General features: G+C 31.6%; 3 protein-coding genes across 3 annotated transcripts in view; 1 reads left to right on the forward strand and 2 right to left on the reverse strand.

Annotated features, from left to right (window-relative positions):
* Positions 1–264: 264 nt before the first annotated feature.
* LOC130896780 (cationic amino acid transporter 4) lies at positions 265–5,897 on the reverse strand. Its single transcript, XM_057805093.1, has 9 exons — positions 5,749–5,897; positions 5,489–5,631; positions 5,162–5,410; positions 4,803–5,096; positions 3,633–3,978; positions 2,600–2,812; positions 2,230–2,540; positions 1,377–1,538; positions 265–684 (listed from the first exon to the last, which is right to left on the reverse strand). The coding sequence occupies exons 2-9, from the start codon at positions 5,628–5,630 to the stop codon at positions 476–478; spliced, it is 1,926 nt and encodes a 641-aa protein (XP_057661076.1). The 5' UTR covers position 5,631; positions 5,749–5,897; the 3' UTR covers positions 265–475.
* Positions 5,898–6,837: 940 nt separating this feature from the next.
* LOC130896791 (serine/threonine-protein kinase S6KL-like) overlaps positions 6,838–27,413 on the reverse strand; it is a 56,739-nt gene continuing 36,163 nt past the window's right edge. Inside the window, exons 9-10 of the mRNA XM_057805106.1 lie at positions 7,178–7,387; positions 6,838–7,073 (exon numbers count right to left, since the gene is read on the reverse strand). Of these exons, the coding sequence (XP_057661089.1) occupies positions 6,972–7,073; positions 7,178–7,387 (312 nt within the window). The 3' untranslated portion in view covers positions 6,838–6,971. The remainder of the gene's footprint in view (positions 7,074–7,177; positions 7,388–27,413) is intronic.
* LOC130896794 (uncharacterized) lies at positions 14,005–15,829 on the forward strand. The gene has a single exon (XM_057805109.1). The coding sequence runs from the start codon at positions 14,273–14,275 to the stop codon at positions 15,185–15,187; it is 915 nt and encodes a 304-aa protein (XP_057661092.1). The 5' UTR covers positions 14,005–14,272; the 3' UTR covers positions 15,188–15,829.

The following is a 27,413-nucleotide window of genomic DNA, read 5'->3' on the forward strand; positions in this document are numbered from 1 at the left end:
TTGGGGTACATTTCAATATTCGGGAAAGAATCAAAATTTACAGAGGAAATATTCAGAAGTAATGTCAAAACAATAATGACAGTTGACCCCTAGGTGGCATAAAGAAAAAAGAAATTGTGGGTTAATAAAAATAGCATTTGGCATTAAAAATCGAAAGTATAACAAAATGGCGTCAAAATTATTATACGAGGGAGTAGTCAAAAACATTGTGAGTTTAGTGACGTTTTTGTGTTTTATGAAGAAGTTTTGATCAAAAAATGAAACTAGAAATGTAATAGTCAGCTTTAATAGTATACTTTTTATATACAATAAATATTTGTCTAAAATGCGTTTGTATTATATATAACAAATTAAAATAATATCTATACTATACACAACAAGTACAATTGAACATCTTTAGATAGAAACTAATAATAAAAATCAAAATATCAGTCAAATTATCTATAAAAAAAAATTTATATAATGTGTTAAATCGTTATTCTGGAGTGTCTTCTTCATCAATTATTGCCGCCCTGTCACTAGTAGACGTTTTTCTTCTTGTAAGGGCTCCTTTTATATTTATTCTCGTTGTCGATCCCCATTTTTCTTTTATCGCCTCAGACGACGTCATTAATATCGAATAAGAAGAATTTGAATCGCCTTCTTTGCTATGGTGTATACCATATAAAAAGTAAACTAGCATACCTAAAAATACATTAAATAATGCCTGCGTGTCTTCAAAAAACAAGTTGGTGATTTTACTTTCCACAGTTACGCATTTTCAAGTCATTAAAAATATTAAAGCGACTGTCCCTCGTATACATTTTTCGAAAACATAATAATAAGGTTAGGAAGATAAGTATTTATGTCATTACTTTTGACAACAATAATCGACATATTGATATTATATCATAAATAAGAATACAAAAATAAAAGAAAAAATAAATAATGAACATAACACACAGAAGTAAAATTGACATTGACGTAGTTACACTAATAAGATGAAAAAATTAGTTAATAATATCAACAGTTTCTTAATATATTTAGTTATTAAGAAATTCTATATATAAATATCATAAATAAACGAACTAAATAACCATTTTAATAAATATTGTTCAAAATACGATATAAACACAACACAGAACGTTGTTTTAATTTCGTTTTCTCACCAAAAACAAGCTCGAAAATATTAATAAGAAATCAAGTCGCGAATGTATGCCTAATCTGTCAACTTCAAAGACTCGAAATCAAGTATAAAAACATTTATACAGTCATGCAACGATGTTCAATTCAGAGTTTTATAATTACAAAATGGGTAAGTATCGTTTATTGCATTATTTATAATAATTGTAAAACAATTTTTACGTATTTTTCTCTTGTTTTAATACATTTCTTACCTAAAATCATCCATACGAAAAACCGCAACCATGTCAAGTAGTTCAAATGTATCATAAATTCGATATTACACAATATACTTATAGCCGGTATTAACGGCACCAAGGGCACTTTGAATCTCAAACCCGTGGTATTTTGGTGATGTGCAACAATTACCAGTAAACCTTGAATAAAACACAATTGTAACAAAAAGAAACCAATTATTATTAAATTTAATATCCAGTTGTGTTATATCAAGAGATGTCCACAAGGATTCACGACGTAGTCATCCACGAAAAGGGGAGATCTGTGTCATAGTTCAAAGACGACTCATTTACTGTGAAAGTGAAAAGCACGAAACCATTCGATAATGATGTAGTGGGAACCAGGAGGTTGTAGAAAACAAATAAGACCTAGATATGAGTGACAAGAATCGTTAGATGGAAAGAAAAACTAATGCCTTGGTTTCATAGTAAACAAAATGTGTGATTAAGACAAATCCTCATAATCAGTTGTCATCCATTATATCAATGCAGTTTGTTTAATGATTCCTGATGTACTGTACAGCAGTATGAGAATGGATTCTAACAATCTGCAGCCTTCATTTTCTACTATTTTTAACTTGTTCTAACTCACTCTAGTTGTACTTTTCATTTACCATGTTTTTCCAGTAGTCCAATTTCTTTATAATCAATCAGATTCCACCGAAAAGATTCTTGTCTACTTATGATATTTACTCCAGACGATTCCAATTAGTCAGAACAAGATCTATTGTCAGCGTAGTCAATGCCCCTTCTATGACTTTCTCTCCTTGGACAATATGTCATTTAAAAGTATCCGATTTCATATAATCTGTTCAAATTAATTGATACTTACATCCTCCCATGATAATCAAGAAAAAACAAGCTAAAACTATAGTCCACCATAAGCCGTTAATTGAAACTTGTAATAATATACAGAGGGCGCAAGAAAATATGGTATAGACGAATACGGATCCCGTTACAACTGATCCTGGTTCGCGATTACCAAAAACGGGACCCAACCAACTGTATTGTAACCTAAGGGTTCCTGTTAGGTTAATTATTTCCGATAGAGGTGTCGTGTCTGATGTACTGCTAGATGATTCTGAATTGGGTGTTAGTGCTAGTTGCGGTTTGGTTACTGTGGTTTCGAAACTCGGTCTGTATCTAAAATAAATATCGAAATGATATAATTTTGGTTGTTTTCATTTTCTTATAATATTTACCTCAAAATTATGACGGAAGCACTGACTATAGTATAGGCTAGTAGCGTCCCGATCGACATAAACTCGACTAGTTTTTCCAGATCGAATACTAGTGCTATAATCGCGGAAAATAATCCTGATATAACTAAATTGGTAAGTGGTATTTTCGTTTTGGTGTTAACATTACCAAGGAAACTGAATAACAAACCGTCTGTAGCCATCGCGTACATACATCTAGAGAAAAACAAAATTTATATTCATAAAACGACAAAATTGACGTTTATTCGAAAATGGTACCAGAAACACCTGACCCAACAAAGAAAACACAAAAAAGCTCTTCAAAATATCCACTTGCCTCTTAGCCAGATGCTTGGTTTTTTCGCTAAAACGTTCCAATAGGTTCGCATAATACCCGCCGTTGATAGTTTTTCCTTTTTCAAGAAAATTATCCCAAAAAACCGACGCCATGGACCTTGTTAGCAGATGGAAAGGTCTTTGTCTTCTTTGGAGCCAGTTCTCACTTGTCGGTCCATTGTTTTGATTGTACCTTTGTGTCGAGTGTGAAATGATCCATGGTTATGAAACTCGATGAAAACATCTTCACGACTCTGTTTTTGTTCCTTGTTTACAGCTTTCTCATGTCCAAATTTTCAATTAATATGTTCTACTATGTCTGCTAGCTCATGCACTTTCAGTCGACGATCACCCAGTGGATTTTCTTCAACATTTCTGGAGTCGTCACATCATTTGGTGGACCACTACGATGTTGGTGTCTTCGCAGGTTGTACGGCCTCGTTTAAACTCTGTCACCCAATATTTCACTTTCATCCAGAGTAGAATCTAGTCCAGCTTTTATATCGGTTGAATTAACGCCTTTCAAATTCACTGAAAACGTTCACCAAACAAACAAATACTAAACAACGTGGCGTCTTCAAACTTGAGACATTATTTGTAAGATTTAGTTTATTTTCAAGCACCTACCGCCATCTCTAGGTCAGGTCAGGTACTTTGGGACCAGTCTCGTAGGAAGTTAGTGAACATAAAAAGAAAATACCTCGGTAGTGAGAATAGAGATCCGAATAGAGTTGTGGTCATACCACATATAGCTCCTATAGACACAGCATATTGTACCCAAGTTATACCAACTTTGTTGAAAGCGCTTGGGAGAGCGGCGTTCGGATCGATGTCGTAATATGGGACTAATAAAGTTAACGCTGATACCACTAGAACATATCCCAAGGTTACGATTCCCATAGAGAGAACCGTAGCTATTGGTATAGAAAACGAAGGGGTTTTAGCTTCTTCTCCAGACGTTGCGATACTATCGAACCCCACGAAAGCGTAGAAACATGTAGCTGCTCCCGCCATTACACCTCCCATTCCAAACGGAAAAAATCCACCTGTAGTGAATATGGAAATCAAGAAATTGTCAATCAATGTTGTGTTTTAAGGTTACAACTCAAGTTTCGAAATATGGCAACACTGATATGGATATGTCAAATCTGTCATCGCCATCATAAATTTAGACATTTGACAACGTTTTGTCATAAGAGTGCTATTTGAGTTGTTTACAAATACTTGGAACATTCATTTCGGACAAATAATGGAATTGTCCGTGAGTCCAGTTAACGTGTTTTCTGGTAAATCGTAGACATCCCTTTATAAGGGTCAGTTACCACTAATTAGTATAAAATGGGTGGTTACCGATCATAACATATTGTTGGACGAGTGTAAATTAAATGATTTGTAATTATGTTATATTAGAGACTTTTGGATTGGATTACTGGTTTTTTAATGTTTTTTTTTTAAATTTTTAAACTTCTGTTCGATAATTTTCCAAAATTATTCTCAATTTAGACGTATTTTCATCATTAAATAAGATGATTCAAAAATAAGAAACTAATCTTGACTTAATCATTAAAAAACATTGGATAGTTTTAAGAAAACCACCGAAAAAAACGTTGCACGTCAAAAAAGTAACCTCGAAATATTGAAGTTTTTTTTCTTTTTACAACAAAGACATTTACTTTTTCTATGGTAGTCAGTTTAGTCCTGTCGAGGTAAAGGCCAAAAAATTAAGGAAAAAAAGAAGAATGTTATTTAACCTCTTAACCAAAGTTTATAAACAAGTGTTGATTTTACATTGTAAATTGTGTAAATACAAAAAAAAATCGTTAACTGAAAAAAGAAGAGCAAACTAATGGTAAGTTTATTATTAATTTACCTTTCTGTTCAGTCCAGTTGCTTTCGTCGGCGTAAATGAATCCAACTACAATGACTAATGCCATAACCATTAAATTCACCAATGTAAATAAACTGTTTACAATGGTAGATCCTTTAACGCCTATAGCTAATAAAAGAGAGTAAACCAGGCACACAGTGAAGGCTAAAAAATCGGGATATTTACTAAGAAGTTCTTCGTGCATTTGCCCAGTAACGCTAATCGTGGTATTACTTATAATATTACCAAATAACGAGTCTACGTAACCGCTCCAAGCTCTAGCTACGGAAGCTGCACCTAAATATATATATTTTTGTTTAATTTAATTTTAAAATTAACACAAATTTGTATAAAATATTTACCAATCATATGTTCTAAAATTATGTTCCATCCAATAACAAACGCCCAAAATTCTCCAATACTAATGTAGGTGTAGACGTAGGCAGAACCGGCTTTAGGTACTCTTGTACCAAATTCGGCATAACAAAGTGCCGATAGTAAAGAAGCTAAACCCGCTAATAAAAATGATAGTATTATACCAGGACCGGCTATTTCTTTGGTAACAGTACCGGTGAGGACGTATATACCAGCACCTACCATATGTCCGACTCCTAAAAATCATAAAACCTTCTTTAACTGTACTATACTTATTTTAATACCACGAATTATGTAATTTTGCAGATACTTACCTAACAGGGTGATATCGAATGTGTTTAAACATCGATTTAGCGGTGTTTCCATTAAATCGGAAGGTAATTGTTTGGTTCTGTTCATTTTTGTACATATACCAGACATGACATGTTTCAATATTATTTTTCTTGAACTCGGCATTCTAATTTAATAAAATGAAAATTAATCTTAATATAACCTCTATTTGAGTGAAAAAAATGAAGTTTGTCCTAAATATTCGAATTAAATTTTTAAACTTTTAATAAATTTATATACTCACTTTGTTAATATCACAGTAAATATTCAATAAACATATATTTATATAATTAATAACAATTGTGCTCTTTGTTATTCAATATGGAAAAAAATTTCTTATTTTGAGATTTTTATGGAGAAAAAGCGCTACCTTTAAGGCAATCGATAAAATCTAACGATAGTAGCGACATCTATAGATTAAGTAATACATTAGGGAGACTTGTAGCATACAATGGTAACTGTTAGTTCAGTATACCGTCAGCTAGAGGGCAACACTATAATAAGAATATTAATTTGTTAATATCATATTTTACATACTTTTAATCGAAATAATACATAGTTTTACTTAGAGATGGTTTCATTTTGTATTAAAATGTTAATGGAATTGTTTCTTTCACGAAAAATCAAAGTCTGTTGAAAGTGGTGAAATCTATAAATTGAATGTTTGGATGAGCTATAATTTTGTTAGTTCAATACGCCGTTTGCTAGAGGGCGTAACTCGTAATTAATAATATATTAATTTGTTTATATCATATTTTATATGCTTTAATTCAAAATAATATACATATTTTCACCTATTTTTACCAGTTTATTTACTTTTGTATCAAGATATGAATGAAATTATTTGTTTTACTGAAATAAAAGTGTAGTGACATTAATAGATTGAACGATTTGGAAACGTCTTGTTAGCTTCGCATACTGTAGGATAAAGGGCGTCACTGATTATTGAGAAGATATTAATTTGTTTATATCATATTTTACATGCTTTAATTAAAAATGATATATATTTTTACCAAAAATGAGTTAATGTTGTTTTAAAATGTGAAAAGAATTGTTAGTTTTGAATTCAACATTACCTAGAAAATATGATTAATATCTAGTAGATATTTCAAAATTTTGTTATTTGAATAACAAAAAATTTCCTCTGCAGTATTGGTTGATTTTTTAAATGGAAATTAAAAGATGGATACGTCTGTTATTTTACAGTATACTACATTCTTGATCATTATAGTTCTAGTGTAAATCTACAGATGGCGTCGTTGGTTAAAATTAAATTTAGGTGAAATTTGAAGTTTATAAGATTTTTATTGATTTCAAATTGAATAATAGACAGTTAAGAAAAGAATACTGTATTTTTGTCTATTTATAATATATTATAAATTAATTAGAGAAAAATATGATCATTATAAAATTGAGAAATACTGAATTTTAACCATATTTTTTCGAGATCCTTTTCCAAGTTATCAATTAAACATGAATTTCATCAAAATCTTCAAATATATCTTCGTTAATTGAACAATTCGGTGGGCCGTTAGGAAAATATTTTCGAAGAATTTCATTAGGTTTTAACTAAAAAAAATATAGGTTAGGTTACGGCTGAGTTTATTGTTCAATAACGAGAAATTTATAGAATGTCAATCATATACATGGCGGACATTTTTTCTTATACTCACCGCTTTCTCTTTAATAATACGAAAATCATATCCTTTATAAAAAGGAATAGTTTCTAACGTCCTTACAGAACGTAATCTTTTATGAGGTTGTAATTCAAGCAATCTCATTAGTAAGTCTTTACACTGTACGTCCAAATCGACGTCTTCGGGTAAACTTCCAGGTTTCTTTTCCTGCGGATTGGGATCTGGATCTACCGCAGCTATAGGATACTGAAAAATGAAAGTACTTATGAGGTTTGTTAAAAAATACATATATCACGTCATCTCCATTTCCAAAACCAAACTTAAAAGGTATGTTAGTTTATCGGTAATGTAGAGAACTGTGCGTGGAAATGAAACTGAAGAAATCTATAAAATAACATTATATCCTAATTGATTAAAAAGCTTATGGACGGGTAGAGGTAAGAACAATTATCTCTGTGCTACAGAAAGTGTCCATCAAATTCTTTACGTTAGGGAGGCGTTACTATCGCATGTCAATTTTAAATAAAGCGACGACCCCAGTTATTTAAAATTTTTTAACACTGCATATTCAAATAAGACGGACGGAAGACTGAACCGAACGATCATATGATATCTCGTCCGACAGGAGTGCAATTCTGGTCAAATTTTGAATTATAATGTACGGTCTACAAGCAGACAGTTTTTAAGCTAAGCTCCCATATGAGATGGTACTCCTTACCTCTACCCTCCATATAAAAAAGCTAAAAGCTATAAATACTTTGGGCTATTTTAACAACAATTATAATTACTTCTACTTTGAGAAACAAATTAATATGCAGATGTAAACGATTGACGTTTATGACGAAATTCGTTAATACTTATTGAGAAAATATATATTAATATATAATAATCTTCGCGTATAGAAAATGATTAACAAATATTGAAGTTACGTGACCGAATATCCTATAAAATACAGGGTGATACATTCGGAAGAAGAAAGAACATGAAAATTCACCGTTTATACTGAAAAAAAAAGAAAATTTTATAGAATATAGAATTATATTAAGAAACTTTACGGGGTAAAATATTGTTTTTTTTTTCGAGTAACATTAAGGTTAAGATTTTCACATAAACTTGTCCATATTTCTTAAACTACTCTGTATAACATAACAAAACTCCCTATATCAGTAATACGAATTCGTTATAACATACAAGGTTTCTCATTTAAAAAATCAGATGTGTAGTTCGAGATAATTTCATAATATGGATTTCAAAAGATTTTCATATACCGAAGTTTGTTGTAGTAAAACTGGTACACCCTGTATATAGTGTATAATTATTAATTTGAGGATTTCTCATGTAAGTTTTATAATATTTTGTATTTAATTCAGGTAAGAGGGTATTTTTTTTAGTGGTAAATGTTTGGTAGTGGCGATCAATATTTTTAAATTTTTTTTGGCTAATTTGAGATAAAAAAATAAACATTTACAAATTGATAATGAAGTTAATATTTTCTCTAAGATGCTAACAAATCGAAAAATTAAGATTTTCAATAATTTTTCTCCCATTTTGTTCATTTTTTTGACGTATTCAAGACAAAAATGACACCTAAGTTGAAAACCATAGTTTTGACACTTTTTGGTTGATAAAAAAAAGAAAAATCATATTTTTTGACAAGAAACAAATTTTAAATCAATGAAATCATTATAAAGAGTCTCGAAACGTTACAAAGAAAGCATAAATTATGAATCATAACCTAACCTAACCTTAAAAAATATTTCAAGTACAATTTTCGAAGACAAATCCAGAAATTTATGGTTTCTGGATTTTCGTTTTCACTTTGAATCTCATTTTGATCTCAAACATTGAAAATAGTATTTTCTTAAAACGTTTTAAACGACTGCTTATTAAGTTCCCATAGAAAAATATTTTCAATAATAAGAAATTGATACTTTTAGTTGACGGCGATTGCATCATTTTCGCATCGTCCGTTTAATAATCACGTCCGTCGAGTAATTTATTTTTTGTTCCAAGAATAATTAGATTTTAATTCAACACGTTACTTATAAAAGGAAATAGTGGAAAACGAATTTACATAGATTTAAGATCGCTACAAGTCATGACTCAAACTTGCATTCGATTTAAATTGAAATAATTATCCCTTTTGTGAGAAAAAAAAAAGATTTAACTAGGTACGAATGGAATTTGCGGGAATTATAAGTTGTTGAACGAACTTCGCGTGACAGACACGTTATTGAATAGTCTAAAAATAAATTAATAATAAACCAGTATATAGATAAACGTCACACACAAACAACACGAAATGAGTCAAATGTCAAAGTGGTTACTGTTACTTTTACCGTGTATATAGTTATAGGATGAGTTCTTACAATAAAAAAAATCACAAGTACCCATATCATTTTCGATAGGTTCAACGACTACATCCTGGAGCGTTGACGGGTTACCAGCCACCAAGAAGATGTTTCTTCAGAACAATGGAAAAAGCACTGGAAAATAAGGTAGATAGTGCAAAACAAATATTGGGACAACCTACAAGGGCAGAGACTATAACCAGAGAAGATCTGCTCAATGTATTAACCTAAATAAGAAGACGGAGTTCTATCTGGGCATTACCACCTCAATGGACACCTGAAGACGGTAGACCTAGCAGATAATGTAGCGTGCAGATTTTGGGGCACAGAGAGGTCGAAACCTCCATCCAGGTTCTCTCCAAGTGGAAAAAGAAAACATTAAAATGGATCAGCTGTAAACTCAGTCTCGAGGCAAGATAAGGGGACATCATAGACCCTTTGGATGGCAGTGTATACGAGACCCCAAATCCGTACATAGAAAGTTGTGAATAAAATTAAATTCTTCGTACTCCATATTTAAAATTGACGTGACAAAAATTTTTCTAAATACGGATATAGGAAGTAGAAATAATAAAAAGACGAATCTGGGTAATTCACGGACGATCGCGATGACAAAACAAGATGGGTTATTACATATTCTTTAGGCGTCGAAATTGACGCACTCGTAATCAGAAAAACATCCGATTAATTTGTACGAGCACGTTTCACCTTGACAATGATATTCTCCTCGTATTTAAATGAAAAAAAAATCCATCGATTACTTGTCATTACCACAACCATTGATAAAATCAGCAGTCGAGGTTAATAATTAACATTCTTCGGATAAAAACTCGGTTTTGTTGGTAAATAGATATCTTTTGGTAAAAAATCATTTTAAAAGGTAAAAATTAACATTTCGAACTATCATAATTTTACGAAAAAGTTCGAAAAATGGTTCTCTAGGCAGCCCCTGATCGGCCAATATCAAATTTTAAAAATTCGGCGAATTCGCGCGGCGTTTTTCGCATTTTTCTTATAAATGGCTGAACTCGTTTGATGTTTATTCGTATATATAATTTTTTTAGTAGCAGACGGTTTATTTACAGTATTTATTTGAAATAATTTCTAGGAAAGTAGAATTAGAGGTTAGGAATTTGTTTAGTTTTACTTATGAAATTTTTGTTAATGGTAGCAATGACGTAATAGCAAGAGACCCGCATAATCTTCGTTATATTTTGACCTTGCAAGAAATTACATGGAATTTGTCTTGCACCATGCCAAACGGTCTTGAAGTATACAAATTCAAAACTTCCCGTATCCTTCGATTATTATGACGATTAAACAACAGCGCAATGTTGTAACAATACAAATTTACCGGGTGGGACATAAATAATTTATAATCTGTACCAAATATCGAGATTTTGAAGAACTGATTTAGTTTTAGTACCTTAAGATGGAGAAAGCAGAACTTTATGAGCTTTACGAAGAACTAAAATTTTCAAAGTTATAAAAATTATTAAAAACTAGTTAAAGTTTAGAAATATCTTCGATCGAAGCCCAAAATGAGTCCTCAGGCCGGCCCTTTCTAGCTACAATGGAATTTTAAAATTCGGCAGCGTCTCTGTTGTTTCCTTTTAGAACTTTTTTATTATAGCAGGCGGTTTATTTGCATTGTTTCTTTTGAAAAATTTCTAGGAAAGTAGGTGTAGCCTAGCGTTCGAATATTCTAGAGCCTTCTCAATTGGTACGGAATTTGTCTAATAAAACATTCTGAATATCAATTTAATAAACATTTCGTTTCAAAATGGCACACCCTATATATTAAGACGGTGCGAATAACTGTCGAAATATTTAATCGCAATAGCAATCGTCATAATCAAACAAATTTTCTTAATTGTTTATTTTTTAGAAAATAAAAAACCAAAAAAAAAACACCGTGAGATTGTATTATTGATTTTAGTAAACGTTGAAGAACTTAACTGTTAGTTAAATCATGCGATTTATTTTAGAAAATACAGTTACCAATGCTCCAAGCTACGCATACAATTAAATACAATATACAGGGTGATACAAAGAACTTTTCTAAATCCAAGTTAAATCAAACGTACGATCAGATCGAATTTATTGTTATCAGTTTTCGACGTGGAAAAGCGTTAATCGCCTAAAAATCCATTGAAACGCTAAAGCAAATAAAAAAAAAGACGATGGTAGCTGTGATTTACGTATTTTCCGATCTTCTGCGTAAATAAATGAGTCATATTATGTCTATTCGTTCCATTGTCTGGTCGGTTAACGAAAACTCCACTTTTTAAACATCCCCAAAGAAAAAAATCGAATGGGGTAAGATCGGATGACTTAAGCGGCCATAGAAACCTCCAAATATTAGGACCACAAAACTCGATACTGTGCGACCACGATTGATTTAGCACACTGCCGTTGGTTTAATCCACGTCGAAAGTCATTAAAAATGATCGCGAGAAAATGTTCACGATTTAATTCCATTTTTTTCACAAAGATTAATGCTTCAAGTATTTGTAAACATCTCAAATAACACTCGTATGTACTGAATACGTTTACCATTAAAAATGTCAGATTTGACATATTCGCATCGGTGTTGCCATATCTCAAAACTTAAGTAGCAACCTTCGCTGTTGTAAAAAATTATTTCTAATGACAACTGACAGTTTATTTTGGTAAGACTGTTTCTAAAACATGGAGGTGAGTTTTTCTACAAGACACTTTCTATGCCATTAATCAAAAACGCTTCAATTTCTCTATAGATAGAGGCAGCAACGTCGTTTGCATATTTGTTTGAGTCTAAAGCACTTAAGCCTTTTATTTTCACTTATAATTTAACTGTAGCTTGAATTATTTCGTATTTTTTTCAAAAATATACGTTTTTTGAATTATGTACATTATTCTATATGTTTATATTGAAGATACAGGGTGTCTCATAACCCAACTACATTAGTTGAAAAAAAGATACATTATACTTATTTTTACATGTATTTATTGGTATTAATTAAGAGATAACAAAGAAAATTTTCGAAAAAGTGGTCGAGGGATACTCCCGATCTACAATATTGTTACTTAAATCTGTCAAATATCGTAGAGTTGTTTGCTTCTAACTCAATTTTGAAATAGTCGGATCGTTTTGACACACCCTGTTTAATTTACACAGAATCTCTAATAATTCACAAAAGATTTGGCAACGTTTTATTGTGATCCGATACGCATTTGAACGACGTTCTTTTATATTTGTATCAACAATAACTAGAAGGTTTTTATTTAAATGAAAATTGTTATAAAACTAAATTTATGACGAGTTTGCAAATTCTAAGTACATCCTCGATAAGCTATTATTATTACATATATATATATATATATATATATATATATATATATATATATATATATATATATATATATATATACATAATATATAATTCAGAAGTGGATGTTCGCCATTTTGTGAAGGATACAGTCTAATATGTGAAATGACCTTCAACTTCGTTCGCTGTTCTTTATATACACAATCTTCAATCTTGACCGTCATCAACTATTGCATATTATTATTATAATACGTATTTATCTCGTAGAGATTTTATAAATACCAGTTGAGATATTTTTAGGGAGAAATAACCTCGATAAAGTTGATTTATTGTTAAAAATTTAAGCGAAATATCTTCGGGAAGGCGATGTTTTTATATTTTATTATATAGGGTGAAATTGAAAGAAAATATCACTAACTTTTTCATTAAACAATATCCCTCTTAATTTTAGTAGTAAAAATATTGTAAATCGGAACCATTTTTTCAGTAACGACGTGTCACTAGATTGTATGACGTCATAAATTTATGCGTACCTCAAATGTCAATTACCTAACCAATTAGATTTAGACTCATCTGAGTTTTAAAACGATCGTTTTCAATAAACTGGATTAAAGATATTTTTCATTGACATTAGATATACTATAACAGGACATTTTAATGATTCTTATCAAACGACGCAATAAAACTTGATTTGAGTGAGTTTAAAATAGATCAACTCACAATGACATATAAAAACCAGTCGACGCATCGAGTTGATTGGGCGATTTGTGTGCAAGAAGAAGAATCGTATTTGACCGCAATAGGGAATCGATTTATATGCCTGCTGAATGTAAAAGGAAACTAAATCCTATATGGACGTCATCGAGGCACATTTTCTCTTATTTCTACGCAATAATATATTCTACGTACACTGCCGGTCAAAAGTACCACCCCGTAATCCATTAATTCAACTTCAAAATAATAAACTGCAACAAATTTATCTTTCATAATATCGGGCGAAAAACAAGTCGCCACCAAATCGTGTGAAATACGTATCGGAAATTCCTAAAAACGGGCTCTGTTGCCGACGCGCCGCGTTCTGGACGACCGGTATCTGTTGCGTTGGCGTTAGTTGAACTAATCTGCAGATCGGCCTTCTAATTGTAATCTGTGGGGCCTTCTAAGGGTTTTTGCATGTCCCTTTCCGATCCTCGAACCGCAATTGAATCTCTTCGCGGACAGCTCGAGATGCAGGAGTACCTTAATGTTCATTTTGGAGAAGGGATAGACTGAGGAGGATTCGTCGAGTGTCCCGGACGGTCATTAGACCCCAAACCCTCTAATTGTAACCTAACCTAAAATTCTTAGCGTCTCTGTGACATGTGGACGTTGAAATTCGTCTGTCGATATGTATAGGTTGATTTAAATCTGTCAAATATATTAAAAACCCCGTCAAAATTTCGGTTATATTAAAATAATCAAAAACGAGAATGTACCCCTTTTGTAATTGTCATTTTTCCGATAGTTCCGCATCGGCGAGCGATTCAGAAGATACTTTTAGACAGGAAATTCAAATTTACGATTGCCGGGAATGTAAAAAGAAACAAAAAAAATTGGCGAAAGGAAAATTCGGTTTGGCTTACGTTATAGAAACCCCAAAAGAAATAATAACGAAACCTATAGGGTGGCAAGTCGAATTCAACGATACCCCATCGAAAATACAGAATAATTGCGAAACTATGTTGAAGTGGGTGAATCGACCGCCGTTGGGGGAATGTACGACTGTAACTGACTACCCCAAAGAATGCGGGGAGTTTTTAAAACGAAATAAACGATACAAAAAAGCGGTTTGTTCTTGTAAACCTGTTTTATGTGAAAAATGTGATATAAATACTAGACGTTTACCGATTTGTTATTGCGATAATTCTATTAAAAAATGTGGAAATTGTTTTCCCGAAAATTTAGTACGAAACTGTCAATGTTGCCGAAAAGAAGAACGAAACGGCGATTTGGATTATATCCCAAAAAAAGAAAAAAACAAAACTAAAATAACACAAACACGCAATAAAAAACGAGAAGAACCGCCGAAAGAAGAAGGAAAAGAAGACAAAGAAGTCGTACACAAAATCGAAGCTAAAGCCGTGGTCGATATAAGATTTTCCGATAAAGGAGTTGAAATTAAAAAAGTAGAAACGGAAACAACAAGCCCCGTTTCGCAACAACCCAAAGCCGATAAAAAAATTCAGTCTAGTCCAGATGTGAAAACTGTCGGGAATTTACAGAAAGAATTGGCGGAAAAATTCGCGGAACGACGCGCTAAAACGGAAGAAAAGAAAAAATCGGAGGAAAGTGACACGGAAGTTTCGAAAGAAGAAGTTGTAAGTACGTCGCCTCTACTACAATAGGTCGTATTATAAACCTATTTTAGCCGATAGCAAATGAAGATCCGAAAAGTAACGATTATAAAATATTGAATCATAAAAATCTAGCGAAACGGGAAATTTTCACCGACGATATGACGCCATTACAAAAACTGAAGCTGGCTTTGAAAATTCAAAAACAAGAAATTCAAGAATCGAAACTCGCCTCAAAGGAAGAACCTCCTGAAAAAGTCATAAAAGAGTTGGATTTTTAACAAATAAAAAGACAATTCTCGATATAATTAATGAATCGTTTTTCTTTTTTTCACCAAATTTTGCATTTTACTTTCCATTTATTCATAATTCAATACAAAAAATCCGAAAAAATAATATTCCAGCATATAATTTAACTTCAAACAACATTTTTTAACTTATACGTCGAATTACTTGTCATTCAATCGATCTATCTGTTCATCTGGTTAGGATTTTAACAATCATAGAATAGTTTGCAGCATATTTTGATGTGGTGGCTGCGTTGTTTATTGCCTACTACAAGGCCAACACATGGAACGCGGTATTGAAAATTTGATGACAAGTGACAGGGATCAACAAGTGCACTAGTGTGGTTCTAAAGAACGTTTCGGTTCGATTTTATTATATTTTAATAATAAAATTCTACAACATGAACCGTTCGTTATTATTTTTTAAAAATAACATCAGTTTTAACATTTTCCGCATTAAATTTTTGCTATTTCCAAGCGTCCAATTTATTTCGTATAAAAATAAATGAAAAAAGAAATTTTATTTGGAAACGGCAAATTATCTGAAATGGTTTTTATACAATTTTTTTATTTTGCTAATATTTGACTGTACCTATAAAAAAAACCAACGTTCCTCGACGAACACGTGTATTCACGACTATCTCTCGATCAGCACTTCTCAGAATTCATCTTCGAACTTGGACACGTCCTATAATTAACTTCTCCATTATAACCAAACTAATTTGTAATTCTGATCAAATTCGCACTATTTGTAGTGTAATATTATATTTATTTTCGTTTTCTTATGTAAATTTACATTGATCTCGTTTCACTAATTGATATTCGAATGGAAACTACCTCGGTAATCAACAACAGTTTAATTTTACCGTACGGCATATCCAATCATTCGAAAAGATCAAGATGTCTGATTAAATAAGAGGATTTAACGGTACATTCGAACTGGACGTTTTACTAAAACATAACAAACAAGACGTGATCGTTATCTTCAACTTCAACAACAAAAAAAAATATAGGTACTGAAAAATAGAAAAAAAAATTATATCCCAAATTACACATACTATTCGTAGAATTGGCAACGCAGCTTCGGCCGGTGAATATCCTCTGATAAATGATTTAAGTGTCTGGGTTAAGAAACAAGACGCAAGTGAAGATAATCGCGTATCCTTCGTTAGGTTTCAAGGACATTATCGATCTTAGTATGTATAGGATGTCTCAGATATTTAAATACTTTTTACCACAATTTCTTTTACTTGAAAATACTAAATTTAGTACACTAATTATATCGCCATTCCTTACGGGAACCATTTAAGAACTGTTAACCATAAATTATACAGTTTGTCCCTTTTTTAATGCTCCATTAACCTAATTTTTGTCTTATGTTAATATCACTGTGAATAATCATACATATTCAACTCGTAATTACTATTTTATTCGTTAACTGTAAATCGACCGTCCTCAACGTCTTACTCAAGCGATTTCACGTGTCCCTTAAACACTTGAAGATCATAAATAGAATTAATTACAGCTTTTGTATACAATAGGATTAGTATTTAAGACATCATATACACGTAGAGTGTGTTCTTAATAGTTTTGACATCCAACGAGTACAGTTGGCAACCCTGGGCAAATATGACAGCAGTTTTAATTACTTTTTATTTCAATCCTATTATTTCAAGTCGTGTATATCATCGGTATACCACTACCTATCTCTTTATAATAAATATTCAGATTGGATTTCCCTGATATCGAAGTTTCGAGAAATGGGAAATGCACAAGATAAAGATAATTGGTTTTAATAGAGATGGAGAGCGGTAAATCGATGCTCTTTCTTTGTTTCCCGACAGTACAATTCGACTTACATGTGGTTTTGATAACATCATTGTAAATTGCCCGTATTATATATAATCAACAACGTAATTTATTTTCTAAGATAAACATCGTATGACCCCATTTACAATGCCATGTTTAATAATTTAAAATCGTACCTATTAATTTTTTTGTTTTGTATAATATAGCAAAAATAACATTGAAAAAGAAACTATAACCTTAAACGCGCTCGGTTCGTTTAAAATTACTTAAAGCAAGGATTCAATATACGGGGACTGTACCTTGGAACCTCGATTTTTATTTTTCAATACGAGGGTGAAACGAAAAATTTTTTTTTCGTTTTTCTTCACCTTCCAAATAAAGTACCACCATGGCTAAATCGTAGTTGTTGAACTTTTTCAACGTTTTGCACATGGAAACTTTTTGGAACTTATTAATTCCTCTTCTGATTCGTTCTCAGACGTTTATTTGACGAAAAAAATCATATCACACAGAATAAACATGTACAGGGGTTGTTCGTAATATATAAATACCTGCTTGTGACAATCAGAAACACCTTATTTAATAAATTAAATAGAAGATAGGCTTGAAACTCATTGATTATTTTTCTTAATCATCCTCAGACGTTCATTTGACGTGAAAAATCATATTCCATAGAATAAACATGTACAGGGGTGATTCATAAAATATATTTACAGTTTATGCCATTCAGAAATTCATATTGAATAAAAAAAAATAGAAAACATATTTTGAACTTATTAATTCCTCTTCTGATTCGTTCTCAGACGTTTATTTGACGAAAAAAATCATATCACACAGAATAAACATGTACAGGGGTTGTTCGTAATATATAAATACCTGCTTGTGACATTCAGAAACACCTTATTTAATAAATTAAATAGAAGGAAGGCTTGAAACTCATTGATTATTTTTCTTAATCATCCTCAGACGTTCATTTGACGTAAAAAATCATATTCCATAGAATAAACATGTACAGGGGTGATTCATAAAATATATTTACAGTTTATGCCATTCAGAAATTCATATTGAATAAAAAAAAATAGAAAACATATTTTGAACTTATTAATTCCTCTTCTGATTCGTTCTCAGACGTTTATTTGACGAAAAAAATCATATCACACAGAATAAACATGTACAGGGGTTGTTCGTAATATATAAATACCTGCTTGTGACATTCAGAAACACCTTATTTAATAAATTAAATAGAAGATAGGCTTGAAACTCATTGATTATTTTTCTTAATCATCCTCAGACGTTCATTTGACGTGAAAAATCATATTCCATAGAATAAACATGTACAAGGGTTGTTGTGAATTGAAGGAATACACTTCCAATGAAATAAGTGGGAAATTACAAATGTATACTATAATATTCAATTATTTTTATTGTATAAATGTCTAAGGGTGATTCAAGGAAACAAATAATGAATTTCAAGCATGATTTAGGAGAAGAATCAATAAGTTTAAAGGACGTCTTCAATTTTTTTTATTGAATAAACTGTTTCTGAATGCCATAAACAGTAAATATATTTTCTGAACGACTCCTGTACATGTTTATTCTAGGAAATATGATTTTTTACGTCCAATAAACGTCTGAGGATGATTAGGAGAAGAATCAATAAGTTTAAAGGACGTCTTCAATTTTTTTTATTGAATAAACTGTTTCTGAATGCCATAAACAGTAAATATATTTTCTGAACGACCCCTTTACATGTTTATTCTAGGAAATATGATTTTTTACGTCCAATGAACGTCTGAGTATGATTTAGGTAAAAAATCAATAAGTTTAAAGGACGTCTTCAATTTTTTTTAATGAATAAACTTTTTCTGAATGCCATAAACAGTAAATATATTTTCTGAACGACCCCTGTACATATTTATTCTAGGAAATATGATTTTTTACGTCCAATAAACGTCTGAGGATGATTTAGGTAAAAAATCAATAAGTGTAAAGGACGTCTTCAATTTTTTTTATTGAATAAACTGTTTCTGAATGCCATAAACAGTAAATATATTTTCTGAACGACCCCTGTACATATTTATTCTAGGAAATATGATTTTTTACGTCCAATGAACGTCTGAGGATGATTTAGGTAAAAAATCAATAAGTTTAAAGGACGTCTTCAATTTTTTTTATTGAATAAACTGTTTCTGAATGCCATAAACAGTAAATATATTTTCTGAACGACCCCTGTACATGTTTATTTTGGGAAATATGATTTTTTACGTCCAATAAACGTGAGGATGATTTAGGAAAAAAATCAATAAGTTTAAAGCATGTATTCCATATTAATTGGATCGAGACTGACGAAAATGGCGGATGTATCTAGAAGTGGAAATCGGAAAGAAGAAACGTATTTGACATGCGCGTTCACCCCTTCGGATACGTTGTTTAGAGCAAGCAACGTTGAACGAATTGACCATACCCAACTCAATACAGAAAACTGACTAGAAACTTGGACAGCTTAGATAATAGAAAAACGGTCGCTGATCTGACTTTGTTTTACCGATACTATAATGTCAAATGCCTTCCTGAGCTCTCTAAGCTTTCTTTGGGGAAGTTAAATCAACACTACAAAGGCATCTCGAACTACTAGAGTATGTTTGATTGACCGAAATTTACAGAAATATGTTTGGTAAAATTGGTATTTTCGTAGAGATTTTTTGATATTTAATATTCAACTAACGGATTTGTAGTTAGTTTCCCAATCATATAAGATGATTCAGCTGAAACGGATAATTTATTTTCGGAGCAAAACATTCAATCTAGAATATAACAGAAAAAAAAACACCATTAACATAACCGGTCGATCGAGATTTGAAAAAATTCGCGCTTAGCGCCGCTCTCGTTTTTTTTGCAACACATCGTTTTTGCTTTGTCCTCAATCAAACATCGGTCAAGTTTAAACTCAGTTTACGTTTCTAAAGATTATCGACACCGTTATTAAATATTACAGAATTTGAATAACATAAATACGTAATATTCTCATTTATTTAAACGGGTTTTGATCACAAATCGGTGAGATAAATTTATATAATTTTAAGCTAGACGTTCATAAATATCAAAAGATATTTAAACTGTGATAACGCACACAATTATCGCGGTTGGACGCGTCGAAATTAACTTTTTACTCGCTGAACGTCAAAAACATAACCTCACTTTTCTATAGAAGTTTGTAGTAGCAGCAAAATGACTTTTCTGAGTGAAAAACTGATACAATTTGTACGTGCTCGTAAGCATCTATATAATAAAAGCCCCGAAACCATTTGTGAAAAAAAAAGAGGGGCGTACGTTTCACATCGAGCGCATAAACACATTTAGAAAACGTTTCTCATATCTAGCTCACGCTATCTGTGTCGAATTTGAAAGATCGTTCGACGAGCGCACAAGAAAATTTGATCCGTCAAAATTAGGCCTAATATGGGCAACCATTCGAACTTTTGAATAATTATTATCGAAAAACCAACAGCAACACGTTAGATTTCCAAAAAGAGCAAACAAAAGTTGATAGAATTTTTGATTTGGTTAGGTTAGGTTAGTTTAGTTTAGGTTAGTTTAAATTAAGTTAGTTTAAGTTAGGTTAGGTTAGATTAAGTTCCACTCCTGGGAGCTGTAAGGCCTTGAAGTTGGTGGAGTGGCTCAGTAACTTTCTCTCTTCTTGTGCCGTCTTGACGGACTGGTGGAGAGGAGTGAAGCTAAGAAACAGCTCAAAAATCCAAAGGATTAAGTGTTGTACGCTGATGCAATGACAATTTGTTGTCCTCCCGGCGTACGACACTCCCGAGGATTGAGGAGGGTGGTTTAGTGGGTGAGAGTCCCTCACAAACTCACAGCATTTGCACCCGCCCGCTGTGAGGAAGGCATTAGCTTCCACCCCACCTCTGGGCAAAAAAAAAGGTTAGATTAAGTTGGTTTACGTTAAGTTAGGTTACGTTAGGTTAGGTTAGTTTAGATTAAGTTAGTTTAAGTTAAGTTGGTTTAGGTTAGTTTAGATTAAGTTGGTTTAGGTTAGGTTACGTTAGGTTAGGTTAGTTTAGTTTAGATTAGGTTAGTTTAGATTAAGTTAGTTTAAGTTAGGTTAGGTTAGATTAAGTTGGTTTAGGTTACGTTAGGTTAGGTTAGGTTAGGTTAGGTTACGTTACGTTAGGTTAGGTTAGGTTAGGTTAGGTTAGGTTAGGTTAGGTTCTTCTTTATACCTGCAAAAGTGTGTTCGATGCACGCATTCAAAACCGATTATAATAAACAGTCGACTAAACACTACAAAAATAAAATTTGACGGAATATAGGAAATTATTTCCCTACTTGAAAATTAGACGACAAGAACTGGTGATTAACTTTCTAATCTAATCGTAATGTTTTGTTAAGTTTCTGCTCAATGAGTTCAAAAATCATATAAAGCCCGATTCATTCAACTATTTTTGAAAAATTCGTTCATTATATGAGGACCTCGCCAAATTTCTTTATATAAATGTAAAATTGAGGTTATGTTTATTAGCGAACCAGCTTCATGTTCGCGTTCATTCCCTCCGGCAGTTTAAAATTCGTTTTATACATACATATATAACATAATCAAATTCTCGAATCTTCGATTACTGGGAATTTCTAATTCGCCATAAGTAATAGTCGTCAAGTCCCACAAAAAATCAAAGTAATAATCGGCACATCCAACGAAATTAAGCTCCGACAACATATTAGAACAGGACCGGCTTCTTGGTTTATATCAGTGGACGAGTTCGTAACGATATTTTTTATCATTGATCTCCGATATATCGTAGCGATACAATTTACTAAAAATGTTAATACTAATAGCTCGAGAACGGCTAAACCGATTTGGTTGAAAGATAAATTAAAACCTGAAAAAGGCCATAGGATGCTTTTTATCCATTTTACGTTCTTGGGGGCCATATTGTCATTGTTTCTAATGTCTAAACTCAACTTTTTGATACAGTGATGCAGTTCTTCAAGTAAAGCCGGTACTACACGACGCGTCCAACATTAGATGCATCGTGTGGTGCCGGCTTAAGGACATATAAAGATTACTGCAATTTAAAATACGAGGTAACTTTCATAATTTCGTTTATATTTTTAAAATTTGAAAAACGAGTCCGAATCAACGTTATTTTCACGGTTTTGTTTGACCTAGTATTGATTGAATAAACAAATAACTTTAATACCCCCGTATAGGTGTTCCTATGAGATATTCTCTACAAATCGCCTTTCTTCGATCTTTTAGATGTTCATTTAAATATTTGCCTGAAGACTAGCACTTTCCAACGGTACTACCGAAGGTCTGCAAATTGATTAATTTCAAACGAACTAAATGTTTTTACCGTTATGTAAATCTCAGTTTTTGCTATTAAAAATAGAACACGTCTTCTTCTATCAACAGATTACGTTCTAACATGTTTATCCGGTTGCAAATGTGTATACAGGGTGAAATCATTGATCATTACCGAGATACATTATAGTCCGTTCACTATTTTTACTTGCATTTCTCAAATTTGAAAGTACGAGCGAGATTTTATTAAAAAAACATGTTGCAAGAGTTTAAAACACGTTTTTTCGTAAAATCAGAATGTCTTATTTTGAAATTAAACTATTTTTGTTCCGGAAATTATAGTCCGTTCATTCTTTTTCTAGACTTTCACAAATTCAAAAGTATCAGCGAGATTTTATTGAAAAAATATGTTCAGAGGTTCAATACAAGTATAAAACACGTTTTTCATAAAACCAGAAAGGCTTAACCCCCCAGCTAAGCGATTGGAAAGGCATTAAAGACGATTTTTTGAAAATTTCGAGAAAAATGTTTTAAACAAAAGTTTATTCATTTGTAAATTATAATACAGCGTGTATCCGTTGCTCATTATCAAGTTACAGAGTGTTTAATTTTGAAATTAAACTATTTTTGTTCCGGAAATTATAGTCCGTTCATTCTTTTTCTAGACTTTCATAAATTCAAAAGTATCAGCGAGATTTTATTGAAAAAATATGTTCAGGGGTTCAATACAAGTATAAAACACGTTTTTCATAAAACCAGAAAGGCTTAACCCCCCAGCTAAGCGATTGGAAAGGCATTAAAGACGATTTTTTGAAAATTTCGAAAAAATGTTTTAAACAAAAGTTTATTTATTTGTAAATTAGAATACAGCGTGTAGCCGTTGCTCATAATCAAGTTACAGAGTGTTTAATTTTGAAATTAAACTATTTTTGTTCCGGAAATTATAGTCCGTTCATTCTTTTTCTAGACTTTCATAAATTCAAAAGTATCAGCGAGATTTTATTGAAAAAATATGTTCAGGGGTTCAATACAAGTATAAAACACGTTTTTCATAAAACCAGAAAGGCTTAACCCCCCAGCTAAGCGATTGGAAAGGCATTAAAGACGATTTTTTGAAAATTTCGAAAAAATGTTTTAAACAAAAGTTTATTTATTTGTAAATTAGAATACAGCGTGTAGCCGTTGCTCATAATCAAGTTACAGAGTGTTTAATTTTGAAATTAAACTATTTTTGTTCCGGAAATTATAGTCCGTTCATTCTTTTTCTATACTTTCATAAATTCAAAAGTATCAGCGAGATTTTATTGAAAAAATATGTTCAGGGGTTCAATACAAGTATAAAACACGTTTTTCATAAAACCAGAAAGGCTTAACCCCCCAGCTAAGCGATTGGAAAGGTATTAAAGACGATTTTTTGAAAATTTCAAGAAAAGTTTCTGTTACATTTTATACATTTGCAATTATCGTTCTTAAAAAGACCGCTTGACGTGATGCAATACAAATTTGCATGAAATTTTTTGCAAATTCAAAAATTTTATAGATTTTTACTACTGCATCATGGCTGTCCCTAACAAAAATCCATAAAACAAATTTCTAACCTTAAATTTCATTTAATATTTGGTGATTGCTTTGAAAATAAAAATAACAAACCTAAGTGAAATGGACGAGAATAAAGTAACTAGACTTCCTCTTAGAATTGCAGCTTGCACGCAATGAAAATGGCACCAAACCGATAAAGTGCGACATCTTGCTTGAAACAGCCGAACTTCTCCTGCGCATGCTTCTGATCAATAAATATTACGTCTCGCATCGCTTATCACGCTGTATTTCATCATGTCAAGCGGCCTTTACTGAGCAAATCATTGCGCATAGTTTTGCGCTGTAAAATATTGAGCCTTCAACTAATTTGTAAGACGCTGTTTCTATCTTTCGTTCGATAAGATTAAAGAGAAATTTGTTGAAGTTTGTTATGTTAAGATTAAACGAATTGATTATAGATAGGATGGGCAAAAACTTTTAAACTTTTAACGTAAGTAGGTGGGACAACACAAGGAATCACCCTCGTACATATGACTATAAATCTAGATCTATAATCTTCGTTTTTTATTATGAAACGTAACGATCTGCAAATTTCAAACAAACTAAAATTGTAAAGCTGCTAGGCGATAGCGAGAAATGATTTTCCAACAAGTAATTTAGTTGTTAAATTGTCCATGAGAAATAAACCTTCAAAACGTGACCGTTGCCGCCGTTCTTAGAAAAAATTGAATGACTAACGATGCAAACAAGTTAAATAATATTGAAATTAATGAGGAAACGGGAAGATGTTGAATCGCAATAAGACATCGCGACCTGTCTAACATTGTTTATCATTTTTATTGTTGTTGTTATTTTTCAAGATAGAATACAAATTTCATCGTAATATACTGATGAAGTAATTCATAAATATATCAACATGAAACTAATTCCTCGATAAATAAATGTGGATATGTCCGAAAAAAAAAACAAAAAAACGCTCCGACATTTCGATATCTTATTTTAAATACAATCCCTCGTATTTTATTCATATTTTGGATTCTTCGGAAAATTCTTGACATAATTCATGTACAACGTCCTATATACAGAGTGATTGATTAATGCGATAAGTTCAGTGCCTTATTTCCCAATTATTTACAATCTTACAGGGTGTTTTATCATATCAAACTTACATTTTTTTTAAACGAAACATTTGTTAAGAAATGCTTGTTTTTTTCAAGTGTTTATTTATAATGAACAACGTTTCATCAGAATTGACGAAGTCAAAAAATGTCAATTGTCACTCATTTCACAGAATAAATCGATTCATGATTATCTAACCTCAAAACACAGAACTGTCTAATTTTAAAGTTGGTTGTCTGATGTATTGAATCACCCTGTATTTTATTCATATTTTGGATTCTTCGGAAAATTCTTGACATAATTTATGTACAACGTCCTAAATACAGAGTGATTGATTAATGCGATAAGTTCAGTGCCTTATTTCCCAATTATTTACAATCTTACAGGGTGTTTTATCATATCAAACTTACATTTTTTTTAAACGAAACATTTGTTAAGAAATGCTTGTTTTTTCAAGTGTTTATTTATAATGAACAACGTTTCATCAGAATTGACGAAGTCAAAAAATGTCAATTGTCACTCATTTCACAGAATAAATCGATTCATGATTATCTAACCTCAAAACACAGAATTGTCTAATTTTAACGTTGGGCGTCTGATTTACTGAATCACCCTGTATTTTATTACATATGTGGAAGCAGTTTAACTTCCCCATTACAATTATGTAGTAATGTGATGTATTCTACGGGGTAGTTCAAAATTTATAACCGGTTTTCCGTAAAAATCGTAAAAAGTTCAATACCCTGTAGAATAAATTAAAAAATGAAAATCTGTTGCTTTCAAAGCATTCGGACAGTAGTAAAAATTGTAAGAAAATTATTTATTCCGTTAATATTCATTGAATTTAATACAGGGTGAATCAAACTACTAATACATTATTTTCTCGTTTTTTTTTTTCAATTGAATCACCCTGTTTTTGATGTAAGTATCGGAAAATGCTACCAACATACTTTGAAGACTAATGATTGTCATAATCCTTGAAATTTTCAAATTGATATCTCAAAGGACAAAGGAGGCACTAAACTTTATCACACTAATAAATCACCCTGTATAACTTTGATAGTTTTGTAAATATTTGAGATTTATTACAAAACTCGACATTTTTTTCATTTCAAAACGGTAGTAATGAGATAAAACAAATTACGGATATTAGACAGGCGCCCTTCGAACAAAAAACCTTTTAAAACATCAATTTGTCATTTTTTTTGTTGTGGATGTTCCTCTTATCTATGTTTGAAATGTTGATACACAAATGGGTACTTAAAAATAGAGTAGTACCTACCTGGAAATGTATGTTATCTACTGATAGATAAATTGAAGACTTCCAGTTTTTAAGGACGTAATGAAAATGATGATTGAACGCGATACGAAAGGAATTTTCGTAATGATTTAGTTAATAACATTCTACAAAGACCTAATGCAAAATATAACGAGTAGTACCAGCTATTTCAAGCAAAAAATAATAAATTTTTGTACTTGTTCATATTTATTTGTAGAACTTTTGAAATAACTTCACTAAATTAAATATAGAGGTTAACATTTGCTTTTCCCGAATTTTTTATTTGGTAGTACCATGTGAAAAATCATCTGATATCTGACAGCTATAAGTAGTAGTAGACCTGTAGCAAAATATCATTAGTATCAGGAATTTGGAAGAAATAGTAAGCTTCATACAAAAATTATTGGTAGTACCTTCGTAATGAATTTATTAAATATTAATTTTTGGTTTTCCTAAACTTTTTACCAAAAAAAATTGTAGTACCATGTGAAAATTCACTTGAAAACATTCCAAAAAGATCGTAAGTAGTACCAACAATAAAAAATAGTAAACTACTGCATTTCTTCAGTTCCCTCCGTAAAATTATGAGTAGTACCTTCGAAACGAATTGGTTAAATATTAATTTTCGCTTTTCCTGAAGTTTTCATCGAAAAAGTTGGTAGTACCACTTAAAAACATTTTAAAAAGATCGTAAGTAGTACCAACAATTCTAAAAAATAGTGAGCTACTGCATTTCTTCAGTTCCCTCCGTAAAATTATGGGTAGTACCTTTGAAATGAATTGGTTACATATTAATTTTTCGCTTTTCCTGTACTTTTTATCAAAAAAATTTTTAGTACCATGTGAAAATTCACTTGAAAACATTTTAAAAAGATCGTAAGTAGTACCAACAATTCTAAAAAATAGTGAGCTACTGCATTTCTTCAG

This window comes from Diorhabda carinulata, chromosome 7 (genome assembly GCF_026250575.1).
Source record: "Diorhabda carinulata isolate Delta chromosome 7, icDioCari1.1, whole genome shotgun sequence".
In the NCBI taxonomy this organism is placed as follows: Eukaryota; Metazoa; Arthropoda; class Insecta; order Coleoptera; family Chrysomelidae; genus Diorhabda; species Diorhabda carinulata.

Bases quoted from the DNA above. Each gene is read 5' to 3' on its own strand.
- LOC130896780 (XM_057805093.1), bottom strand. From the start codon at position 5,630: ATGCCGAGTTCAAGAAAAATAATATTGAAACATGTCATGTCTGGTATA. The intron at 3,979-4,802 runs GTAAATTAATAA...TATTCACTACAG, and splicing joins CAACTGGACTGAACAGAAAG to GTGGATTTTTTCCGTTTGGA. The intron at 1,539-2,229 runs GTAAGTATCAAT...GTTTTATTCAAG, and splicing joins CTTGATTATCATGGGAGGAT to GTTTACTGGTAATTGTTGCA.
- LOC130896794 (XM_057805109.1), top strand. From the start codon at position 14,273: ATGTACCCCTTTTGTAATTGTCATTTTTCCGATAGTTCCGCATCGGCG.